Source organism: Juglans microcarpa x Juglans regia, chromosome 2D (assembly GCF_004785595.1).
Source record: "Juglans microcarpa x Juglans regia isolate MS1-56 chromosome 2D, Jm3101_v1.0, whole genome shotgun sequence".
Classification (NCBI taxonomy): Eukaryota; Viridiplantae; Streptophyta; class Magnoliopsida; order Fagales; family Juglandaceae; genus Juglans; species Juglans microcarpa x Juglans regia.
In genome coordinates this window covers 28,076,052-28,102,342 of record NC_054596.1, presented here as the reverse complement: position 1 = coordinate 28,102,342, position 26,291 = coordinate 28,076,052, and the positions used below count along the sequence as shown (strand labels likewise).

General features: G+C 40.3%; 1 protein-coding gene across 2 annotated transcripts; it reads right to left on the bottom strand.

Annotated features, from left to right (window-relative positions):
* Nucleotides 1-2,951: 2,951 nt before the first annotated feature.
* LOC121249840 (conserved oligomeric Golgi complex subunit 5) lies at nucleotides 2,952-25,815 on the bottom strand. Of its 2 annotated transcripts, XR_005937655.1 has the most exons (4): nucleotides 24,710-25,815; nucleotides 5,633-6,106; nucleotides 3,273-4,329; nucleotides 2,952-3,152 (listed from the first exon to the last, which is right to left on the bottom strand). XR_005937655.1 is itself a non-coding variant. In XM_041148653.1 (3 exons), exons 1-3 carry the CDS (start codon nucleotides 25,772-25,774, stop codon nucleotides 3,400-3,402), a joined length of 2,469 nt encoding a protein of 822 aa, XP_041004587.1. In that variant the 5' UTR covers nucleotides 25,775-25,815; the 3' UTR covers nucleotides 2,952-3,399. The 2 variants fall into 2 exon arrangements, 1 of the variants encoding a protein (XP_041004587.1); XM_041148653.1 differs by having other exon boundaries at nucleotides 2,952-4,329.
* Between the last annotated feature and the right edge of the window lie 476 nt (nucleotides 25,816-26,291).

Here is a 26,291-nt window from a genome sequence, read left to right as displayed (position 1 = left end):
AAAAATTTAACCCAAATTACTTAGCCCAATAAGGTGGCAAAATCTCCAATATGCCACTTGTCATTTTAACATTGGCCTCTTGATACCTTTCCTCAAAATTAATTAAACACTAAAAATTCTCCAAAATAATACTAGTAAACCAATCAACCTCCAAAAATTTCCTTTTCCTCAAAATCAATATTGCACTAGAATCTTATAATAATTCTACTAAACCCAAAGCATACGGTCATCTTGTCAACTCAAATATCCAAAATTGTTCTTATTCTCAAATAGCCCAGCTTTTAATTAACTGGGATTAAAGCTACTAAGGACTAGGCCTAAGGAGCTTTTTAGGCAGAGTGTTACAAATAGGATACAAGAGACCATGACCGATGGACACGGTCGAAGAAGAAGACGGAGGAGACATGAGGAGTCATTCTATGTCTCGGGCCTCCGATGGAAAAGGTCACCATGTTGATGCAATTGAGGAAAAACCCATTTGTAGTAGAAGGCAACTTGAGGCATCCATGGTTCTCCCTTGAGAAGACCAGACAAGGGAGAGACCTCACTGAATTTTGAGGACGAAAGTTGTTATAAGGAAGGGAGGATGTGAAGGCCCCGCCTAATACAAAAGGAGACATGCCATTCTTAGAGTTTAAGGAAACCCAAAGATGAGAAATACTCCAAGTCTCCAATGGTCTACGAAATCAATAGCGGGAGATGCAGAGTGCAGCTAGTACAATATCTGGGCGAGCAAACACCTTATAGAAGGCCCAAGTAACATGTCCCAGAGCGAGATGCAGATGAATATCTCGACCATGGCAAGTGTACTAGAAAAGTCACATACTATGAGAACAAGAACAAGGAACTGAAGAGACTGGTGTACTTGGGCGAGGTACGACTTACTCGCCCAAGGTGAGATAGAACTGCTTGCCTAGGAAGAGCAACAGTCAGGGACTAACCCAAACCAGACATGGGAATTTTTCGAGGTAACACAGAAGGCTCAGAAAAGTGATAGTGTCGAATGCAAAAGCTCACACTCCATATGAAAGGTCACATTCGGAATGACTCTGTAATGAAAGGTGAAGGCACAACAAATTGTATCGTTTGGACTTCGAAGTATGGCCGGACACCACATGGAGAACCCTCGTTCAAGGAATGACTGAGGAGTTGGCAGACCGTACGGGTGTGTAGACCATGCCTTGATCATCTATCTCTGTCATCTTGTAGTATGACAGACATGGATGAAAAGACTCATATCCAAGCATATACGTGTCCGTCCAGCATTTACATGAAAAGTTTTCATAGCGTCTTCGATAGCATTATCACTCATTAGTAGTCTTGTCATAGCCACCTAACCGTCATAGCCACCTAACCTACATATGGCTTCGTTCTCGGGACCATAGACTTTGATGCACGTACAAAGCCTAACATGACACTTGAGGAGGAAGAGTGAATCCTGCCCGAGTCTTGATATGGAGACTAGGACCCGCCTGAGCACTAGTACCTGCCGTAGCGACCCTGTTCCTTCTGTAGGATGTATAATATTAAGCCAGTGCTTATTGTAATCAATCTACCACCTTATGGAGACTAACCTTATGTATTTTGGATGATGTAATGTTTTGAAGTTAATCAAGGGCGAGAGAAGCCCCTTTTTCGTAAAGTATAGTATTTAATGGTACTCGATTTTCAACGTTGTCACTGCAACGTGCTCTGTTTCAATTTTGCTACAATTTCATAAGTTAAATATCTTACACATGTAGTTCCCTCTGGATCATTACATGCCAAATTTTCCTCTTGGGTATTGACCGATCCGCCAACATCATTGACACTACGAAACCTTACCTAGTCTTTCATGAGGAACGAGGCACCACAATCTTACCCCTAATCTACCACTCTCACTTGCATGGCTCGAACTAAGATCCCAACCCTAACTTTGCCTTTGGCAAGGTTCAATCCCCAACAACATTCAACCACAAGTCCTCCGACTACTAACAACGTAGCTCATTCTATAAATTATCCCACATCTTCCATTACCATCTTCTTACCAAAGTAAAAGACATTTAAGTATTCCCTACTACATCCTCCTTTCACAACGGCCACAACTGCTAGAGGTTCTTCGATCACCACATCCTTCATGAGCAACAATCCACTTTAAATAGAGTTAATACCAAACACAACTATTTTTATGTTCCCAATAAAATGTATGGATTTCCTTACTGCACTTGTAAATCACATCTTTGTATTAGATTGTAATGATCCAAGGCTAAAACGTCATACTCAAAAACTAGTCAATGTTAAAACTAGAATCCCTTCGAATCATTATATAATGCAAGAACTCCTTTCAACAATGTGAAATTCGTTCACCACCTCTCTAGACAATCTAGGGTATTACATTGCTGACTAGAAAAGAAATACTACAAATCCTTTTACCAAGTCATTATCTAAAACAAAACAGATTTTTTTCGTAGGAAAATCTTCTCCCATATTATTTCTCAAGCTTCTTTCGCATTGCTGAACTTCTTAAACCGAGCAACAATAACAAGCATATATCTCAAGTATTATTGTTTATGCAATGTGGCGAAGGCAATAGTTGCATATGAGAAAGGGAAATATAACTGATATTATATTCATAACGTCCCAAGACGAATTTTATTTTTATTTTTATTTTCAATCTTTCCAAAGTTCATATAATACAACAATTACATCTAAGGCTGCGCTGCATTTAGATACTGAGATAATTTTAGATGATTTGAATTAATATGTGAATAGTAATATTTTGTGAGTCCCATTAAAATTTGTTTGAATATAAATACGTTGAGGTGTGTGTTTAAATGTAAGAAATAAGTTGAAATGAGTAAACTTCTTTTATGAGAAATTGAAATAGTAAATCTCATCAATGATTAGTTTAGGATGAGTTGAGCTCGCTCCAACATCCAAACACAACCTAAATGTGCCATGAAGTTGTTAAATGAAAGAATTTGTAGTTAAATAGACAAAAAAAAAAATGTATTTTCATATTTTACACGCAATTAGGAAGCATTTTAACTGCAACTGAAAGGGTAACCAAAAGGTGAAACAAAGGATACAACACCAAACTTGAAAATATTTTCAGTGACACACAAATGAAGTTGGCGCGGCCATTCTGCAGATTTGAGCTGCCATTTATGAACCTATTGAAAATAAAATAAAATAAGAAATTAAGAAAGGAAAATAAATTTTAAGCTCCGCTGCGCCGCACTGCAAAAAGAATCTAAATACGAAAAAAATGTAAAAGCCAAAAGCTTGTGTACCTCAAATATGACCTTGAGTGAAATTTCAGTAACTATTCCCCATCTGCAGCATCTACCTGGAAGAACAAACCTCACTAAACACCATCCGGATTGAAAATGATTAAATGCAAGCTAGAAATCAAGGTTTCTAGGATGCAGGAGTATTTTTTGTCAAAGAAGATCCTAATCGAAGCATAAGGGGATATAAAGGGCTAAACTCCTTCTCTCCTCTGGCCCTAACATTTGCAGCATAATCATCCAGGGTTGCTTTGATACCTTTCCAGATCTGATCCTCCCCTTGAGAATCTAACCACAAAGAATATTGCAGAGGTGTAAGTTTGTTTCTTTGCAGCGGTGACTGCAATTCTTCAGGCCCTCTGGAGTAAAGATGGTGAAGAATGACACTCAATGGCAAATCTTGAAGAAGAGGAGAATCTCCCAGTTGAGATATTTCCAAGAAAATAAGAGGTCGGAATGCTCGCAGGGCTTGGTATGGTGCACCAAGTTGCTCTACTGGGAACAAATTCTGACCCACAGCTAACTCCAGCTCTGCCATGTCCCTAGCCATCCTAAGCTTGCCAGATTCTGAAAGGGGTCTGACAAGAGAAGCATGCCTGATAAAGAATATTAGTACCCTTGAAGCCATATTCCTAACAAGCCTAGTGCATATGCTTTCTGCCCCTCCAGTGGTAGCATTCGTTGAAGGCAGCAGCCTAGATAGGAACGCATTACGGAAATGAAGAACGCACTTCTGTAACTCCTCCATGTAAGGTGAAGTGTTGTTGTCCATCGCAGCATCCAGGCCAAGCACACCAAAGTTCTGGTCATGAATTTGTAAGATACAAGACTCGAGACACTCGAGCATTGCTTGGAATAATGATGTCACTGAGTCACAGGCAACACCATATATTGCACCTAAAGAGGGAGACAATACATCTGCAGCAATACTGGGCAATCCTGTAACCATTGAGGATATCCGTGTATGAATATCTTGTAGATGCTGACATAACGTAAAGTTCTTGAGCTGGGCTGCAGTTGCTGGACCGCTCACTTGACGTGCTTCAGGACCGGTGGATATCTGTACGAGGAAAACTAAATTCAGACCTTATTCCACTCGACTCAAAATAAAATAAAGGTTGGGATTCCACCATGTGTGGGTTTCAATTCCCGTCATTTGCAAATGAGCACCATATTACCAATTGTAGAAAGAATATATAAGGAAAAAGAAATATACTAGAAATGAACATGATTCTAATTAAAGAGAGTGCATGCCACATCACATCCTTGATCTTTTGATTCTTGAGACAGAGAGATCGATACAAGTTTCATTGCTTTTTAAATAAAAACCAGTAAGATGAATAAAAATTATTACGAAAACGAAAGAACACAAGTTTCACAGTAAGGTTGTGGTGACTAATCCCGCTGGTTGCACAAGATGAAAACTTTAAAGGAAGTTGGAATGAATTTATTGCAAATTTCGAGAAACATAGAGTAACACAAGAAAATGAAAACGCAGGGATGTTTTGCAAACGAGTGAAAACTCAGTTACTACTCTGCATCTAACCCTAAAAGAATACCCTTGCCAATCAGGAAAACATAAATAAACAATGAAACATATAACCCTAGGGATTGGCTAAGTGGTAAGGGCCTTGGTCTTGGCAGGTATGCTCCCCAAGATCTAAGGTTTGAACCCTTAGGTGTAACCAATCTCTAAGGGCTCCATCCCATTGATGAAAAACCAATGATTTACCTGATCCGTGTAATATAGGTGCATTACACGTGTCTGGGATTTAACGGGTAAAAGACCTGTTGCATCTGCACGGTCTCAAAGTTTCCTCGCCATAAAAAAATGAAACATATATATGGAGCATGGCAGCATGCACCACCAATCCTTATCAATAGGTGCATTATTTTAGTATGTACCTTTCTTGACAAGTAATAGAAATTATTATTACCCAAATAAGACAATTTAATTCAAAAGGAATGCACAAAAGAAAGTCCCATATAGAATTCTCATACAGCCAGCCAATTTGAAAAGATAATTAGAAGAAAAGCGCTCTACGAAGAGCACACCTCCTGTCAAACAGCCCTCCCAAAAAAATTATTTATGGGATAAAACCATATGTTCCACCTCCGTCAAAAGTCCACCAATTTGTTTTTTCGAAATAGTCCACAAAAGGCATAATGGAACAGCCACCTAACAATGATACATGTATCGACCAAACAATCCTTTCCAACACTCAAAATCCTCGAGTATTTCAGTGGGCAAACTGAATGAATTATTCTCAGGTGAAAGTGAAATATTAAGAACCCAGTTATTAAGAAGAAATCCACATCTGTTAGTATCATCAGTTTTTTCGCAAGTAAACAAAAGAAATTACCTGGTACTCAGCTCGTTCTGCAAGCAGGGTCAAAACCTTGCCAATTTCACGCAAAACAAGAAGAGTCAAACGCCCATCCAACTGGACGGCTTCAATCTCTTCTTGAATGCGTGATATAATCCTTGAGATATGTTCTTTGGAAGGAACACTTCCACGGCTAGACACAGGAAATATGGTATTCACAAGATCTGACAGGCGACTCAAGCAGAGAGCCAAAAATGATGTCTGGAATATTTCAACAGCTGCAATCATTTGATCTTTGCCTTCTGAACTGACAGCTGGTAAAACCCCTTTCACATCTGTATCACGCGAAATTCTTTCAAGCAGATTCTCTATTATGGAAAAGAGTTTGGGATACCCCATAGTAAATATCTCTTTAACAAAACTTGATGCGGTGAAAGCAGACTTCATTTGGCTTGTAAAAGCCTTTACAAGAGCCTCCCAGACCCGATCTGTTAACATGGAATCACCTTCCTAAGCAAGCAACAGCTGAATGTAAGCATAGGAAATAAAATGAATGGTCATGGAATAGTAGAAATCTAATAGAAAATAAATGAGGCACGCACATTAACATAATTAAGAAGATTATATTTCTTATGGATGATGCTACTGCAAGTCTAAAGGAACAGAAACACAAGCATGCACATGATTATATGACATTTCAGAAACAAAAACTCAATACAAATGTTGACTACATTAAGCTACTCACAAAAGTAAAACCACTGGAAGCCCCTAAAAAGCAACACTAATCAAACTGTTCTAGCATCAAGACAATCCACATAAAACCATGCCCACAAACCAGAACTTCCAGGTATAACCACCAGCTTAGGCTCCATTGAGAAATCACATACCCTTGCCCTTGCCTCTTCCACAAATTGAGCTTCTGCCCTTGGATTCACAATTAACAGAGCATGCGAATCTATTTAGGTCTCTATTGCCTCTGTCGAGTAGTTTGATGTTGAGAGTTGAATCCTCTTGGAAATGACTCGCTTTGATGAATGTCATAAGAGACATAAACTGCTCCTAGTAACCCTCACAGGAGATCCCCCACCATTTTCCCAAACACATGGCCTTTACCCTGCATCTTTTGAATACCCATAACACAACATCTACACTCCAGCACCAACTCAAAAGATTTGGACTCAATAGCACACCACCTTGAAATCCCCATCACTAAAACTTGGAGGATCGACTACTCGGCTGTAATGTGGAGGACAAAAATGAGTTCAGAATATTATTAAGGCATTCAATGGCGATAAGCACCAAGTCTAACATTTTCCTACCCTACAAACGTATTTTGTGGCTTTGAAATAATTTTTTCAACAACCCTCAACCGATTAGCAAGGACTTTAGCAATTATTTTGTAAACCCCACGCCATTCACAAGACTGATGTGCCTAGTCATAAACATCACTGCCGCACTTTTTTAGCAAAGAACACTATGAAGATAACATTAAGACTATTCCCAAACTTCTTATGGTATGAAACTCATGGAAAACCTTCATAATGTCTTTTTCAATCAGATCCCAACAAGCTCGAAAGAAAGCCATATTAAAGCCATTCAGCCCCAATATATAAACACTAGTCAAACTTTTTACCACTTTGTGAATTCCACTTGCTTCAAATGGCCTCTTAAATAACATGACCATCAATTCGTCTAAAGACTCTAGTGCTAACCTGTCGATTTTGGACTCCATGCAAACCACTCAAAGAACCATGCAAACCACTCAAAGAACAGATGCTCGCAATACTGCTTAATGTGATTCTTAACCTTGGTTTGATCTGAGGAGGATGAGGCATCAACCAGGAGCAATCCAATAGAATTGTTTCTCCCATTTGAGGTAACCACTTGATGGAAAATTTTGAACACTTCTCTCCTTCTTTGATGAATAATTGGCAACCAAAAAGAAAAATAGAGGAAGAAACACCCATTAACAATCATAAAAAGTCTCAAACCATCCACAAAATCCAAAACACGGAGAAATACATATCAAACTTATCTCCTTTTAACCATAGGCCCTTGTTTTCTGCCTCAAAGACAGTTCTTCCATTAACACAACCATTTGTAGATCAATGCTCATTGGGTTTTTGCGTAGATTCTCTTCCTCAGGCAATACTCTCCCTCCTCTTCCACCCAATAAAAATCCAATAACTCCTCCAAGAGAGACTTCTTCCGATGCTCCACATTGCCAAAGAATTGTTCATTCCAAGTCTTTAAGTCATTCCTCAGGGCCTTTAGTTTTCAAGCTGAAATCAAGCTTGGAATTCCTGAAAATGGTATGATGACTGCCACTTTCCCACCCAATCAACAAAGCCTTTTGCTTTTAACCACTATTCTCAAATTTGAAATACCTTCTATGTGACAACCCAAACCTAGTTAGATTTCATCTGTATTATTTTTCGTTGCCTTAATATTATCTTAAGGCTATGAAAATTAGGTTTAGATTGATAGTGGCCTTAAGACCTGTAGTTTAGCATCCAAAGCCCAAGAGAAAGGGCCACTCAAAACCTCGTATTTTGGCCAATTAAGTGGGCTTAAGCCTAAAAACCATAGAAAAGTCATAGGGACACGCCCAAGCCATGAGGCTTGTGCCATTTGTCACGCATGTAAGGCCCATGAATCTGGACGTGATAGTGGGCTAAACGGAGAGAGAGAAGAGTGTTTGGGAAACCAAGGGAGGCATGCACGCCTACCCTACTAACAAGCTATTGGGCTTGCCACATGTCACTCATGCATGGAGGCTTCTAGAAGGGAAATCATGAGATTCACCTAGGGGAGGCCAAGGCCACTAGGCCAACACGCCCCATACCCACCAAGAACCCCATCTCACGCCACTTGTCAATTGTATAGAGTTCCAAGAGATCTTACATGGGGAATGACACTTTGGGAAGACCAAGAGTTGATTTTCCTAAGGATTTGCATAGGGAACACCAAGAGACTTTCGGATCCCTAAGCCACACACCCACTCAAGGGTACTTTCAGACATTGTGCCATTTTTCATTCATGCATTGGTGAAGGAAAGATTCTAAAAGAAGCATCACACGAAAATTACTATTGTAACCCTAGGGTTTCGGCCACCACATCCAATCACTTGCCACATCTCATGTTTAAAATTTCTAAGAGACATAGGGAAGTGGGAGAGTCACCTAGGAAATATGCATAGAAAGAAGAAGGTTCTTACTTGGGGGAGAGTAAGGGTCACGCATGGGGAAGGGGAAGAGACACCATGGGGAAGAGGAAAGATCCTCATGGGGAAAAGAGAGAGGGGGACGGCACTTTGAGGGACTCCACACGCCAATGCCACTTGGCATGCATGCAACACCCACTGTCTTGGGAAGATGAAGAGGCTTTGAGGTAAATTACACAATTGCAAATAGGAATGATTCATTGAACCTAGACGTTGGAGAGGGGCTTGGAGGGCATTAGGGTTTCAACCAAGCGAAGAAAAGGAAGAGCCACGCCATATGTCCAACATGCATTGGCTCTTGATTGACCAATTGGCTTCAATGAGGTAGGCTTTAAAAAGACCACATGCCATATGACCACCCATTTTCTTCTTGTTCATTTTTGGATTTCTAAGGGGCATTCTCTCTACTCCATCTCTCTCACGCCACTTAGTGGATTCTCCAAGTCCAAACACTATTTTCCCACACTTTCCTTCCAATCAAACAACGACCATACACTCTACACTCAAGGGAAGGCCACGACTTTAGGAGAAATTACACGGTAAGAACATTACACTTCGATTCCTTTCGTCTCACAATCACACACGCTTATTCCAAGCTGTAGGAGATCTCAAAGTGAGTTTGAGATTTCCAAGAACACAATCACACACAAGGTTTCAATGGGTTATTTCATCTTTGAAATGACCCAAGGTTTCCAAGGAAGGGAGACCGAAAGTTTGAGGACCCAAATCCTCAAACCAATCGGCCATATCACTTGCACATCTATTACAAGTTCGTGACCTAGCAAGGGTCGAGTAAACTCAAAGGTTTCATCTTCTAGAAACCTATGGACTGAATATTTGAAAGGGTCACTTTGGACGAAATGACCAACCCTAGTTGTCCCTTGACACACACACACAAGGATTAGGGTTAAACCCTTGTTCTAACAAGTTGTATCGTCCATTACAGCTTGCTAGCATTTTCTTTGAAGGACTTTTGTAAGTAAACTCTCAACCTAGTTTCAGTTAACATATATATATGTTTGTGTGAATCCTTTCTTTGATTAATAATGCATTGTTTGTTATTCTATGATTATTTGATCGAATATTTTGTTGTGAGTTGTATAAGAACATGCAAAGACTGTGTTTCGGCTTGCACGTTTGTATTGCCATGATTTACATGTGTATATGTTTTGGATTGAATGATGTCACATTAGGGTTCCATGTGTAACAATGTTTCGGCATTTCATGCTGAGTTGCCATGATTTCATCCTTCGATTATCTTTGCCATAAACTCTAGGTTATTATGCTTTGAATTTGGTTCGTGTTGAGATGAATTTTTACATGTTAATATGCCCTATGAATTTCGGCCAAGCCTTGTTTGTTTATGCTCGGATGGTTTGTTTTGGTATTTCATGTATCATATGTTATCACGCCATGATTCAAATGTGTTACGCTTGATTATTACATGCACGGCATTTCATACGTCACATGTCAAGTGTAACAAAGAAGACGTCTTAAGTCTCATGTCATATGCATTTGGAGAAATGATTTCTTCAAAGTGACTATAAAGGTTTTATAACGATCCCAAATGCTAGGATGGAGAAATGTCCTGGTGAAACTCCTTTGTTCACTCTGGAGTGTCAAAAATGGAGTGGTAACCCCTGGGTTGAAAACGAACTGTCGACGTGCCTCAAATCGATCAATTTGGAAAGGATTCCTCAGCGAGGTAGCACCTAACGCTTGTAGGTGCACATGACTAAGGCAAATAACTCGACAAAATACTATCATGTTAATATGATATGAATAAAACGTATTCGCCATAGTGTATGGACTGTTTGTGGTGCAGTAACTAGCAGGAACGCGCAGTGCTTAGGGGAGCCATGTTGTATCCACTATGTGTTATAAGAACAAGGCAATGAGCTCACATGATATGAATCACGTAATATGAATGATATAATATGATAAGCTATGATATGATATATTTAAAGATCAACACGAGAATGATGCCAAAGATGTTTTCTAAAAAAGTCTACAGATTCTATTACATGTCTTTTAAAAAGGGTCAAGTGCATAAGTAAAGTTTTTGGTCAAGTCATATGTCCAGTACATGTCCATGCACGCATTCCATTATTTGCCATTTGTATGCTTATGTTATCTGTTGTATATTTACTTGTTGAGATTTCTCAACATCTCATTGTGGTAGTTCCCACTACCATTCTCCATCCGGAATGGTAGAAGTTGTGACATGCATCCGAGATTATGGGCACGATACATGAGTTAGTGGAAGACGAATTCACCTTATAGGCCCGCTACAACTTTACTGCATCTCTTTTGAAAGTCACGGCGCAGCGCCTTAGGGACCTTTTGGAAGCACTTAATAAGGAATAGAACGAAACCAAGAAAGCCTCTACGATCAAGGACCATTTGGACTTTGTAACCAGATATTTAAGACAAGCGAGAGACTCCTCAGTGGAGGCTCATGGAGTCACTGCAAGTTTGGGACTTTTGGAACACAAGCCTATACGGACCAAGGGATTATTTTTTACCCTCACCAAAGAAGAGGGCTTAGATCTAGTGCAATGGTTATAATTGAAGGCGTAGAAACTTCTCTCTTGAGATTGGTTCCTTTGTTTTGGGAGAAAGTCTCATTACCATATGTTTTGGGAGATAATGATTTTACTTGATATGCATGTTTTGGATATGACAATGTAGGGTTATTATTATGAATAATGTTAATATGGCCTCTCATTTTGTCCCATCATTTTGACTGCTTATGTATTTCATTTTTTTTTTTTTACTTATTGATTAAAGAAGTGACTAGAGCACTCTCAATGGATTAGCCAAACCCAAACCTAAACTTTAGCTAATAGGAGATGAATTTGGCTTTAGTTATTCCATTCACATCAAATCCCCACATTAGAATAGCCATTTATTCATCATATAACAATAAAATAATATGAGATAAATTTGACTTTGACTATTTCATTCACATCAAATCCTTATATCGAATTATACATTTAATTATATAGTAATAAAACAATATTAATTTAATTCTTTAATTATTAATTTATTTAATTTTATCATATCTTACCATTCTACCTATTATATGTTAATTAGTAATCATATTCTAATTAAATTATTGGTTAAAAAAAATCATATTTTCAATTGTAATTTAATCCTAATAACCCTTTGGTGCAGTGAGAGGTTGTACTTAAACATGAAAATTTTTTCAAGAACCATATACATATATAATTAGAAACCTAAACATACACCTCAAAACATGAAGCATCGCATATTAAGCAAGCAGCATGCATTAAGAGAAAGCACGACTTTATTTAAATGATCGATAACATGACCAGAATGTGGCCACTCAACAATTCCCATGGGATACTACTAAAGTTTTAGCTAATATATATTCATATTAATTTAAAATTTTTAATTATTAATTTATTTAATTTTATCATATCTTACCATTCTACCTATTATATATTAATTACAAATTATATTCTAATTAAATTATTAGTTAAGAAATCATACTTTTGACTAATGTGGAAAAGAAGAGAGAAAAAAAAATAAAGATAAGATTTGGCTAATGAAAAGTACCCACCAAATTTGATCTTATTTTTGAAGTTACTGTAGCTAAAGTCCAATTTTTTTGACTTTAGCTAATCCATAGGATGCTCGTATTGATATTTTTTTATTTTTAAAAAAATATTTAAATATGTTTATGTTAAAAAAATGTGAAATGAAAAAAATAAAAAAGAGGAATTTTGCCTAGGCGGCATGCCCAACGGTCACTGCTGGGCAACAGCCTAGCATCACTCTATTATTATTAGTTAAGGTAACACATGCTAACACAACTGCTTACAGTGTTGCTTAGATTACACGAACCTTTTATTTTTCTGATGCAATATTACTGCATATTACTAGTATACATAGGTGCATTGCATCTTATCTGTCATGTACAAGGGTTGTGTAACCTTGTATTGCATATCTCGACGTTTCAGTCACCGTCCCATCCCAAGCGAAGACTGGGAGAGTCGCATTCTACCCCCCATAATGCCTCCACCATTAAAGTAATGAAAAGATAATCTAAACAAAATATGTGCAAGCTCCTTTTACATATATTTGGAAAATGAGCCTCCCAATCCTTGGGTACAAGGAATCTGTCAATACAAGGAGTGTCCCAGTTATAGATACACTAAATCCCACATTGGGTACTTACTAACTTAGGTTTTATGAGTGATTCTAGGGAAACTTTGAGGAGAGGTTTGGATAATGAGTTGAGTTAAGATGAGATGAAATGAGATGAGAGTTGAAAGTAGAATAAAATATTGTTAGAATATAATTTTTTAATATTATTTTTGTTTTAAGATTTGAAAAAGTAGAATTTTTTACTATATTTTGTTTGAAAGTTTGGAAAAGTTGTAATGATTAGATGAGATGAGTTGAGATCAGCTCATGATCCAAACAACCCCTAAATTGATTGGTCATTTTAGAGTCATAGCACTTTCCCTGGGTCATCACATTAAGGTTCATTTGGTAGGAGCCCAATGCCAAATATTTTGAAAGCCGTGAAAATGTTAGAATTAAGAGCCATGATTTTCAATAGTTTTTGTGCTTGGATGAGTGCTCGCAACAGCTCACAATTCTCCAACTTATTAGACTTAGTGGAATTTTATTGTTTTCTCCTTACTAGTTAAGCGTATACGAAACATCCTTCCGTATATCTTTTTTTTTAATAAATAAAAATATTATATATATCAATAAGAGTAACCAAGTACACTAGACGTATACAAAAAAACACCTAGTCCATACTAGAGAGCCCCTAATGGCCCAAAAAGCCCATGAAACCTATACCCAAAATACAACATGTAACACACCCCCAACCCCAGCCTCTTGTTTCTCGTAAAACTAATCCTCTACCCGAAAATCCCACTACGAGAATGTCTTCACAATGCCCTCTCTTTAGTCTTCCCTCGACTTGAGCTACCTTTCTTAGCATCGTAGTTGATTGCCCATGAAAGACACTTTAACTCCCTATTTTTCCTAAAATTTGATTTGGTTTCAAGCGCATGGCTCACCTCAATCGCAGTGAGTAGTGTTTTAAATTGGTCTTCATGTTCTCCATGTGAAAGTCTCAAGATTTGATGAAACCCGTTAACTTTATTCAAAACCCAATCTGATGGTGGACCCACTATATTGTTTATCAGACGAAGAGAAACCAGAAACTAAGGAAACGACATTATCCCCAGCCACAGCACCCAACTACACTCCCGACTCTAAACCTTCCCCTACACGAGGCAGCAACGATAAACCAATAATTTCCTTCCCACCATATGGTCGTTGTCCATTGTTTTTATCACCATTACAGGTTCCTCCCCTCCATCAACATTGTTTGTATGTGCTCCACCCCTCGACGATCCTTGTCGTGCCACTTTGTTAGACTCTACTGCTCCCTCAAGAGACATAGAACAGGTAGGGGAAGTACTACTGCTCGACTGTTTCTTCTAAAGTACTGTTACCAGATTTGCATCTTCTAAAAGAGGCTCGACTGTTTCTTCCAAAGTACTCAAGACCTTGGAGGGACCCTAGACAGAAATACCAACCCCATCTACAACTGGTGCCTGAGGCCCTACTGCTCCCTTAAGAGGCATAGTGACACTTGCATAGTCAAAGATGCCAGCTTCCAACAACCCTATCTGTGATGGTGTTGAAATGCCCTTTGCCGTCACATTTGTGGCCTTCAAACCTGAAGGATCTACCCCCTGCCCTCCCTCATCCATTCTCGACCCACCACCAAAACCTAGGACTAGGTCTAGCGCCTTATCTATTTTAATCATCAGATCTCTCACATACTCCATAACTCCCTTCAATTGAGTTTTGGCATCCCACAAGACCCCCTCCACTTCTCCCAATGTCACTAGACGGCCTGTCTCCTACAAATGCCATACCCTTTCCTTCTACCGCTGAGTTGATCTCGGCCGGACTACCTGCCAGTGACTGCAACATCGCAGCATACGAAGCACCTTTGACTGAGAAAGGCCTTCCCATTGTTTTTCCATCAACAAACTCCCCACTATTTGCATGCTTCAGAATAGTGGCTTTGGACCTAGTAACACTTCGAATGAACTGCAGAAAGCCTTTCCATCCAATGCCATTTGCGTCATACGGAATCACCAACAAACCTTTCCTTCTTTCATTCCAAAATTCTGAGAGTTGCAAAAAGATGCCCCTTGCGTTAACATGATGTTGAATGATAAAAACTCCATTACCCATCCTTAGCTCTCTGAAGAAACCTTCATGACATTTAAGTTCTAAACAATCTTCAATCCCCTTAGCCACCCACAAAGCTGCCATCCCACCTAGACACATGAATTTAGCTATCCTTTTGCTACGTTCAGAAATACGAAAACTATTTCCTCCCTCTTTCGTAAAAACAAAGTTTTATATTCCACTTTCAACCACCTCTCGCCTTTCAACTGAGATGAATCCACATTGCGCATTGTCATCGTCAAATCCCAAATCAAAGATACCCTATTGCTCCCGCTTCATCCTCTTAAGGAAAAAAGCAAATATCTGCCCACTGCAAATCAAAGGCATAGACACAGAATGGTCTCCCGATCGCCAGAGGAAAATCGACAATGGAGTTGCCGGAGTCTGTCGATCAAGTCTGTGGAGGTGGCGGAGGCAAAGGCTCAGGTCGCAATGCCCCTTAGCTGTGTTAATGGAAAAAAAGAAGAAAACTCCCAGTCACCGAAGGAGGACCAACGTCAAAGGCCCCACAATGGAGTCACCGGAGTCTGTCGATCAAGTCTGTAGCGGTGGCAGAGGCCAAGGCTCAAGTCGCATATCGCAGGTCGCCGGAGGAGGACCGACGTCGGAGGCCACTCGATGGAGTCACCGGAGTCCATTGGTCAAGTCTGTGTCGGTGGCGAAGGCAGATGCCAAAATTTCCTCACCACACCATACATCATGCCAAAATTTGATTTTAGACCTATCACTCACCTCAAAACGAATATTTCTTCAATATGTGTCTCCTCCTTTTCATGGTTTCTTCAAAACAAATATTTTAGACTATGTGTTTCCATAGTCTCACCCCATATGGCCCACTTACCTCATTCAAACGCCATCCTCTCAATGATTCACCATTTATTGTGGTATCTACGTAGCCATTTACCAAGTAAAGCTTTGTTAAAAGATTGCAAGTTCCGGATACCCAATCCTCCTTTCAAGATAAGGGAGCACACCATTACCCATTTTACCAAGTGGAATTTAAACTCATCATTCATCCCCCACCCCCCACACAAGAAATCCCACTGAAGTTTCTCCATGCAATGAGCCACCTTGGTAGGAAGCAGAAAGAGTGATAGAAACTAGGTTAGTAAGTTGGAAAGGGTACTTTTGATTAAAGTGACCCTACCACCTCGATATAACTTCTTCCAATTAGCCAATTTCATCTCCATTTTTTCTAGTACCTCATCCCAAATCGATTTCGATTTGAACGGGGCACCCAAAGGAAGACCCGAGTATTTTGTTGGCAGCTGGGATATCTTGCATTCCAGAATGTTAATCGTGCTCTCCACATTCAAAACATTCCCCACTGAGACTAGTTCTTATTTAGCCAAATTCACCTTTAACCCCGAAGCAGCTTCAAAGCATAAAAGGAGTACCCTCAAAGCTCGAGTTTGATCATGATTGGCGCCACAAAAGATTAGGGTATCATCAGAAAAGGTGAGATATGTGTAGTGAACCAATATTTGCCTCCCCCAATCCGGATAAGAACCCACCTCCACGACACTAGAAATCATCTTACTAAAACCTTCCATTACAATTACAAAAAGTAGCAAAGATAGGGGTACCCTGACTCAAGTCTGTGAAGTTTTAAAAAAGCCCTTTGGTGTGCCATTCACCAAGATAGAAAAACAAACAGTAGAGATACATTGTTTGATCCAAGAACACCATTTCAAACCCAAGCCACATCTCTCAAGCATGTAGAGCAAAAATCTCCAATTAACACAGTAATAGGTCTTCTCCATATCAAGCTTACATAGGAGCCCCAACACTCCCCAACTTGAGTCTACTATCTTCTCGGATGTATCTTACATAGGAATCGTTAAATGAACTGTTAAAGCACACATCACTTCCGTCATTATCCCTCTCTCTTCTCGGTTGAGTACTAACTGAGTCCAAATAGAACTCTTCGGCACCTTCTCCCAACTTCTCTGTATATCTCTCCCCTTCCCTCCGTTATTTCCCCAAACTCTGAATACATGTGTTCTCATTTACATATCATCTTCAATCTAGGGCTAGGGTTGCCACACTAATCATTAGCACATGCCTCACTCCTCGCCTTGCCGCAACCCTATGGTTTCTCTCCACCACAAGTCATCGCAGCAACCACACCTTCCCATGCAAGCCGCATGTCAGTTCCTTTCAAACCGCACAGCTAGAACCTCACACGGCAAGCCCCACTCCTTGGTGTAGAGAAGTTAAGCCAACTATCGAAAGAAACCCAATAACAGACACCATAGCACCAAGGACCGCCATGCTTTCCTCATGCAACACCACCACAACAACGACCACCAAGGCCATCCTCCAAAGCACAGTTGTGTGCACCGAGAGACAACACTGAAAACAGTGGATGACCAAATCAGCACAACCATGTGCCTCCCCGAGAACCAGCCTCCACACCAACTGTCCCCCCCTCCCCCCCCCCCCCCTTCTCTCCCACACCCAAACCTCATGGCCAACCACACGCCTACTGCCCAACCTGTAGAAACCAAGGACCAAACCTCTCGCGCGCTGTCCATCACCATCGAAATCCATCAGCCCTCCTCAGTCGTCCATCACGAAAACCACCATCACCGAGGCCCCTGTTCTAAGCAAGAAAAAACAAAGCACGGCTTTTTGTCAAGCACGGCTCCTCTGCAAGCTACCCAACCACCACGAGCGTTGCAACGTTCAGCCATTGCCACCACTACATCGAGCTGTTGTTACTCACCAAAAAGCAAGCTTGATGTATGCTAGTCGCGAACCACCCTTCCCCTCTCTCAGTTCGATACCTTAAAAGCTAGTTCTCTCTTAGCAATCTATCTCTCTCTCCCTCTCTCTCTCTCTCTCTCTCTCCCTCTCTCTCTACATAAACCCCCACACACACTCTCTCTCTCGTTTGTTCTCTCTGTTTCTCTCTCTATCTCCCAGCCAAACTCTCTCTCCTGATTAGTCTCTTTATCCCTCTTTCTCTTGCGTTGCATGTCACAAGTAGGGCAAATTACATGCACAAATCAAGAAATGGTCCAAATTTTTATAATGATAACCCATATGATAAGAATAAGAGTAGATAGTGAATGGGATCTCACATTGCTTGGAAATGAGAAATTTTTACTCTTTATAGGGTTCCAATGGTATCATTGACTAATCTTTTTGGAGTATAGCTCATGTGATTTGAGTCTTTCATTGGAGCTTTACAAATGGTATTAGAACATATCCCAACCAGAAATGTGGGACTAGAGCCGTGCCACCTACGAAAGACAGACCTGACGAGAAGATCGAAATTTAAGGGGGGAATTGTGATACCCCATATGATAAGGATAAGAGTAGGTACTGAATGAGATCTCACATTACTTGGGAAGGAAAATTTCTTGCTCTTTATAAGGTTCCAATAGGGCTCCAATGGACTAGTCGTTTTAGAGTATAAGTCATGTGGATTGAGCCTTTCATTAGGGCGTTACACGATACTACCCAGTATATCAATACTTTAAGCATATAAACTCCTTGTTTAGATCAATCCTTAAAACAAAAAATTTAGTGCAAAATCTGGCTATGCTGGATTTGAAACTATTGTTAATGTTCTTAGTTGCAACAATCCTGAAACTATAAGATCAGCATTGATGCCATCGGAACTTCATATCTCGATCAAAAACCAAGGTTAGACTAGTGGATCTTTCATGTAATTATGTTATGGGCATTATAGTACCAGTGACATGGGTGGGAGTGTAAGCATAAGAGGAGATTTGAGGCACATGAAGGACATCAAGAGAGTTGTGGGCTACTAAGCAACTAAGGAGCATGTGATAGCTTCTTCTTTTTTTTTATAAGTAATAAGTTATTTCATTGATAAAATGGTAGGCATAGCCCAGGTACATTAGAAGTATACATGTGAATACACCTATTTAAGAACTAGGAACAGTTACAAGGAAATCATGGAAGCTAAGACCATTCCAATCAAGAGCAATCGCCCACAAAAACAAAGTCTTCCAGAAAAAACTCCTAAACTCTTCCAATGAGAGTTCATGATCCTCAAAGAGTCTCTCATTTCTTTCGTTCCAAATACACCAGAAGATACATATAAGGACCATCTTCCACACTGCTGCAATCGGTGGTGTCCCTGTGATCCCTCTCTAGCTTGCTAACAATCCAACCACCCTACCTGACATCACCCATGCTATACCCATTCTACTAAGAAAATAAGTCCAAATATCTTGAGCAAACTCACAATGTAAAAGTAGATGGTCTACCGTTTCACCACTATTTTTGCACAAACAGCACCAGTCCATAATAATAAGGCCACGTCTTCTAAGATTATCAATGGTTATAATCTTCCCTAGAGTTGCCGTCCAGACAAAAAATGCAGCCTTTGTAGGTGCTTTAGTCCTCCATATATTCTTCCAAGGGAAATTGTGCCTTTGATGCATAGTAAGAGTCATAAAAAGAGCATACCAAAAATTTCCCTTTGCTAGAATGTCGTCGTTCCATCATATCTTCCATTGTGGCAGCAGTAAAAATGTTGTACAGCATGTTCAGAAATTCCACCAGCAGAGTCACTTCCCAATCATGTGCATTCCGAGTAAGGCACTCCTGTGAACCTTGATTAATTACCCACAAATCAGCCACATAGCTTCTTTTTCCCGTGCAATTCTAAAAATCATGGGATAAACATCCTTCAAGGCCGTGTCTCCCAACCACACATCTTGCCAGAAATTGATAATACTACCATCCCCCAAACGCAACCAAATATTACTAGCAAAAGAGCACCAACCTTTTTGTATATACTTCCATAGCCCCACTCCATATGTCCCCCTACCCTCTTTAGAACACCAACCCCCCCTTTCACTTCCATACTTCATGTCAACCACCCCTTTCCATAGAGCTCCCCTCTCATGGTTATAACGCCACAACCATTTACCTAATAATGCCTTATTGAACAACCTCACATTCCGAACTCCCGATCCACCGTCTCTCAAAGGAGAGCATACCTTATCCCACCCTACTAAGTGAAATTTAAACTCCTCTCCTAGCCCACTCCACAAAAAATCACATTGGAGTTTCTGTATTCTAGAAGCAATACTAGCGGGTATGGGAAATAAAGATAAATAATATGTGGGGAGATTGGATAAAGTACTCTTAATGAATGTGATTCGCCCCCCTTTAGAAAGATACAACCTTTTCCACTAGGTCAACCTACGCTCAAATTTTTCCAACACCACCACCCAAATTGTCTTAGCTTTGAAAGAAGCCCCTAGCGGGAGACCAAGGTACTTCAATGGCAACAAGAAACCCCACATCCCAAAATATTCGCCAACCCTCTAATATTGCTAACATCACCAACTGCAACCATCTCCGTCTTGACAAGATTAATCTTCAACCCAGATACCGCTTCAAAACAAAGTAGAATGGCCTTCAAAGATTGGATATGTCTTGCATTTGCCTCACAAAATAGCAAAGTGTCATTTGCAAACAAAAGGTGAGAAATAATGGTAGAGCCATGGATATCTCCCACCGAGAAACCTAAAAAAATACCTGGAGCTCCCGACTTGATCCTACTATCCAAGCATTCATTAGCTATAAGAACCGAGTCCAAAATTTGCCTCTCACATTACATGTTTGCTATGATATATATGCTTCCGCTCATGATAATGATGAATACGTATGCTATATGAATCTGTGACGATATGTGTATAAAGTCTTTTAGAAAGTCATGTTACGTGTATGTATGTTATGAAGAGTCTTCAGAAATTAAGTCCATGTTAGGCCAAATTATATTTTACGGTATGATATGCTACTTACTGAGTAGTCGACTCATTTTTTTTTTTTTTTTGTCTTTCTGTTTTCTTCTATGTTTAATTCTTACAGATGGTGATTATGATGGCATAGAGCTGGATGGCCAGGAGTAGATTTAGTACAAAGAATTAGGAAGGAATAAGTGATATTCACAAAAGAATTAGATCTTTTTATGTCATTCATAGGATTAGTTTATGTTCTTTTACTTTACCTTCAGTTTTCGAGACAATTGTGTTCAATTTAGTTTTAACATTTTAATGCTTTTCAATAAATGAGGTATTTCAGGATATGAATCTTTTTACTGGGCATTATGTAATGAATGTTAGTAACATCTCTATCCTACAGGAACGGGGCGTTACACCCCCTCCTCGAGATTTTGACCATCGAATTATATTGAAAGAAGGGATTGCTCCAGTTTCTGTGAGGCCTTATAGGTACCCCGACTACCAAAAAACAGAAATAGAAAAAATTGTTAAAGAATTATTGCTGAATGGGGTGATTAGACCAAGCCAAAGTCCATTTTCTTCACATGTTCTCTTGGTGAAGAAAGTTGATAGCACATGGAGAATGTGTATGGACTATAGAGCTCTCAATCAAGAAACTATTAAGGATAAGTTTCCAATCCCTATGATAGATGAGCTCTTGGATGAATTATATGGAGCAAGGTACTTTTCTAAACTTGATTTAAGATCAGGTTATCATCAAATAAGAGTGAGGGAAGAAGACATTCCTAAGACAGCATTTAGAACTCATGAAGGCCATTATGAATTCTTAGTAATGCCCTTTGGGCTTACTAATGCACCAGACACTTTTCAAGGTTTAATGAATCATGTCTTTAAACCTTTCCTTCGAAAATTTGTCTTAGTTTTTTTTAATGATATCTTGGTTTACAGCCAAGATCTACCTCAACATTTGGGAACATTTAAAAACAATTTTATCTGTTTTACAACAACATACCTTGTTTACTAAAAAGTCGAAGTGCAGATTTGGTGTTATGGAAGTTGACTACTTAGGCCATATTATATCTGGGGAAGGTGTTAAAGCAGACCCTACCAAAATTTCAACCATGATGGAGTGGCCTCTTCCTAAAACAGTTATGGCCTTAAGAGATTTTTTAGGCTTAACTGGTTATTATAGGAAGTTTATCAAAGATTATGGTTCAATAGCTACCCCATTGACCATGTTATTGAAGAAGAATTCCTTTGAGTGGACTGAAGAAGCTGAGAAGGCTTTTTTGCACCTCAAGCATGTTGTAGTTCATCCTTCAGTTTAGAAGCTGCAAGATTTTTCTCAAGAATTTTCTATCGAGTGTGATGCTTCTGGAGTGGGTTTGGGGGTTGTGTTGATGCAGAACAGCCAGCCTATAGCCTATTTTAGTAAAGCTCTCAAGGGTAAAGCTCTACTGTTGTCAACATATGAAAAAGAACTTTTAGTACTTGTGAGTGCAGTTGGGAAATGGAGGCCTTACTTGCTTGGTCAGCCCTTTAAGATTAAAACTGACCAGCAAGCCCTTAAGCATTTGTTGGAACAGAAGATAGCCACAGAAGCACAACACAAGTGGATATGACTTTCGAGTTGAGTACAAAAGAGGCAAGGATAACAAAGTGGTTGATGCACTTTCAAGGAAGATGGAAGAAGATGTTGATGTTTTGGCACTCATTTCATTTCCTACTCCTATTTGGATTACTGAATTGAAACAAAGTTACTCAGAATCCCCTCACATTATTTAGTTAATTGAGGCTCTAAGGAAGGGGGAACAAGTTCCTAGAGCATTTTCCTTGCAGCAAGGACTTCTACTCAAGAAGGGCAGAATGATGATTGCTCCTGGCTCATCATTTCAGAAGAAAGTATTGCAATATATTCACTACAGTCCAGTGGCAGGTCATGTTGGCTACCATAAAACCTTACAAAAAGCTAAAATGGATTCTTTTTGGCCTAGTATGAGGAAAGAGATCAGGAAATTGGTTAAGGAGTGTCAAGTCTGTCAAGTTAACAAGTCAAAAAATGTTCTTCCAGCAGGGTTACTTCAACCCTTGCCCATTCCTCAGAACCCTTGGCTCGATATTGCCATGGATTTCATTGAGGGTCTTCCAAGTTCTAATAGTAGCACTGTTATTTTTACAATGGTGGATAGATTGACCAAGTTTGGTCATTTCTTTCCTTTGTCTCACCCATATACTGCAGCTAAGGTGGCAGAAATCTTTTTCTCTAGGGTTTTCAAGCTTCATGGTTTACCTAGAACAATTGTGTCAGATCGTGATGTTGTGTTCACCAGTTTGTTTTGGCAAGAACTCTTCAAGGTGCAGGGCACGGCCTTAACTATGAGCTCGGCTTACCATCCTCAATCTGATGATCAAGCTAAGGCTTTGAATAAGGTTGTTGAAGCCTACTTAATAGCTTATAGTGGTTCTAAACCAAAGAGTTGGAGTACTTGGCTTCCTATGGCTGAGTGGCATTACAATGCATTTGTGCATGCCTCTACAGGTATCTCTCCATTTCAAGCCTTGTATGGGATGCCACCACCAAGATTGTTGTCTTATGTAGTAGGCACCACTGCTAATGAAGCAGTAGATCAGCACTTGAGGAATCGTGAACAAGTGTTGTCCTTGTTGAAAGAAAACTTAAGGAAAGCTCAAAATAGAATGAAGATGTAAGATGACAAGAGGAGATCAAAGAGATCTTTTGTGGAGGGTGATTGGGTTTTTCTTAAACTTCAACCTTATTGACAAAAATCAGTAGCCATGAGACATAACATGAAGCTTGCCCCTCGATATTATGGTCCCTTTCAAGTAATTCAGAAAATTGGGACAGTTGCTTACAAGTTGAAGTTGCCTTCTACATCAAAAATTCATCCAGTTTTCCATGTTTCTTGTCTTCGGAAGAAACTAGGGGACCAGATTTCCCCTTTGCCTACACTGCCTCCAGTTGATGGTGAATGTGCCATTCAACCCGAGCCAGAAAAGATTCTGGAAAGGAGAATGAAGAAGGTAGGGGACCATGCTGCTACTGAGGTTTTGATTAAATGAGTGGGTGCTGATATGGAGGATAACTCTTGGGAGTTGTTATAAAAGTTGAGATCTATCTATCCTCATTTGGTAGGCACTGTCTTGTGATGGCCACAGGTGCCTTGGGGGCAAGGCCTTGAAGAGGTGGAGATTGTCACGGGTGCTTGGGTGCTAGTCCTTGAAGAGGAGGGAAGGCTATAATGCGTGAGAAGGGTGAAGGCTATGCTGGGTGAGAGAGGTTGAATGGAAGCAGGAGGAAGAGGGAATAACGGTTTTAACCGAAGGGATTAATGAAAGTAACGGCTGTAACAACTTTTAGAATAAAAATGGGGTTTGGCGTGTAAGCGATACGGTGCGCTTTGTAATAATAGGTTATAGTGTCATTTTGTTTGTAGTGTTGTGTGTTTTGGGGCTTTAAGTGAAACAGTGAGTATTGTTTTTAAGAGATGTAATGTGCATTTTACGTTTCAGACGTGATAGTTTGGGGTCATCTTCATTCTCTACGTGTAGAAAAGCAGGCAAGTACTGTGTAAAAGGCATTGATTGATCATTGGAGTTTAATTCTGTTTGGAGGTTGCGAATTCCTCGAAAATTCTCTATCAAGATTCACAAATGGAATCTTGTGTTTGAGAATAATTCTGTCTAGTGGCTTGAATTACTCTTGATTGAATTCCGTGCATTCAATTGTTGAAGATTCAGTAGTGTTCTTGCTAGCAGGCACATTACAAAAAGCGACTAAATACAATATATTTATTCTCAGTTCCTTTTCATTTTCTGGCATTACTTAGAATATAAGCAAATCCAGTATAACGCACCCACGAAAATTCACTATAAATCACTCACCTGAAGTACTTCATCGAGCAGCAAAACATGCGTAAACGGATCTCGTTTCTTAGACAACACCCTCTGCAAGTGCCAGACCGCTACAACAATGGAATGCAATTGTTCCATGCAACTCCCCATCCTCTGCCACAGTGCTTCCCTCGCCTTCGCCCCTCCGCCTATCTGCGGTGTCCCGCTGCCCCTCACCCCTCCCGGCCCAAATGCTCCACCCGAGCCCGCCGTTATCGCCTTCATATCCAAGGCCGTGCTGATACTCTTCAACGCCATCCCCTTATACCTATTGACCAATTGATCTACGGTGGCTCTCAACTCGCCCAAATTGAAGAAAACCTGCAAAACGGTCCCCACCTCAGCCTGATTCAAGCCGTCCATTCCTCTTTCTAATACCTTCATCGCTTCGGATCGGAGTTTATCTCCAGTTTCTTTGACGAATCTGAGCTCTTCGTCAACGACGCGGATACCGGCAAGGTCATACTCGTGGCAAAGGGTTAAGATCTCGGAGTGGAGTTGGGCGGCCTTGGCGAGATCCAGCTTTTCGGGTTCATCGACGGAGGCCATGTTGCGGAGCTTTCGGGAGAGGCGGAGGGCGCGGAGGGAGTGATTGAGGAGATGGGAGGCGGAGTGGAGATTGGAGAGCTGAAGGGTTTGGGCGTGGATCGAGCGGAGGGGATCGGAGAGGTCGGAGCGAGCCTTGCGGAGGGAGGAATGGAGGGAGGAGACAGAGGAGCGGAGGGTGGAGAGGGCGAGCTCGGCGTGGTGGAGGGAGGAGAGCTGGGAGAGGAGGTCGTCATGGCGGGAGAGGACCTCGTGGCGGAGCTGGGAGTCAAGGAGTCGTATGGAGGAGTGGAGCTTCTCGGCGGTGGAGGCGGGGGAGCCGGAGGAGAGGGCAGCGGATGAGAATGAGGTAGTGGAGAAGGAAGGGGAGAGGAATGCAGAGAGGATGGGGTCGGAGGCGATGGAGTCTAGTGCGGAGGCGGCGGAGGAGGAAGTGATAGGGTTGTTGAAGGTGGAGAGGCGTTGGAGAGGGGAAGAGGATCTTTGGAGTGGTGATGCCGGTGAGGCCATTTTTGAGTTAGCAAAATGTTCTTAACGGTTTCTTTGAGACGGAGGCAGAAATATATATATCCAATATCTACAGCTGTTTTAAAAGAAACTGTTTAAACATGAGTACAGCTACTAGAGAGAGAAACTACCTGACCATTTGTGGGCTTGTAAAGACGGAGCAAAATATTCACCAATGTGCTTTTTCCACTGCCACTAAGACCAACCTAAGCAATATCAGAACAATAGTTTATTTCTTTTTTTTCTTTTTTTTTTTTAAATGAACTTCTCATTGATGATAACAAATCAATTATAGAATTTGCCAAACAAGACATTACCTAAGATAAACTCATGACTCTTTTCGATCATTACAATCTCATTGCTATAATTTAAACTAAACTTAGCTAATTGGTGTGCAACACCATTTCCTTCTCTCGGTATCTATGCAACCTTCCAATCTTGTCTCTTTAAGTAATTCTTTGATATCATCCACAACTTGCCCAAACCAAAGCCAATTTTCTTCTTTACTATTTATTGCCTT

Coding starts and splice junctions, on each gene's coding strand:
- LOC121249840 (XM_041148653.1), bottom strand. CDS start 25,774: ATGGCCTCACCGGCATCACCACTCCAAAGATCCTCTTCCCCTCTCCAA. Junction 6,107..24,709: donor TGCTCGATGAAGTACTTCAG/GTGAGTGATTTA, acceptor TTGCTTGCTTAG/GAAGGTGATTCCATGTTAAC. Junction 4,330..5,632: donor CAGAACGAGCTGAGTACCAG/GTAATTTCTTTT, acceptor TTCCTCGTACAG/ATATCCACCGGTCCTGAAGC.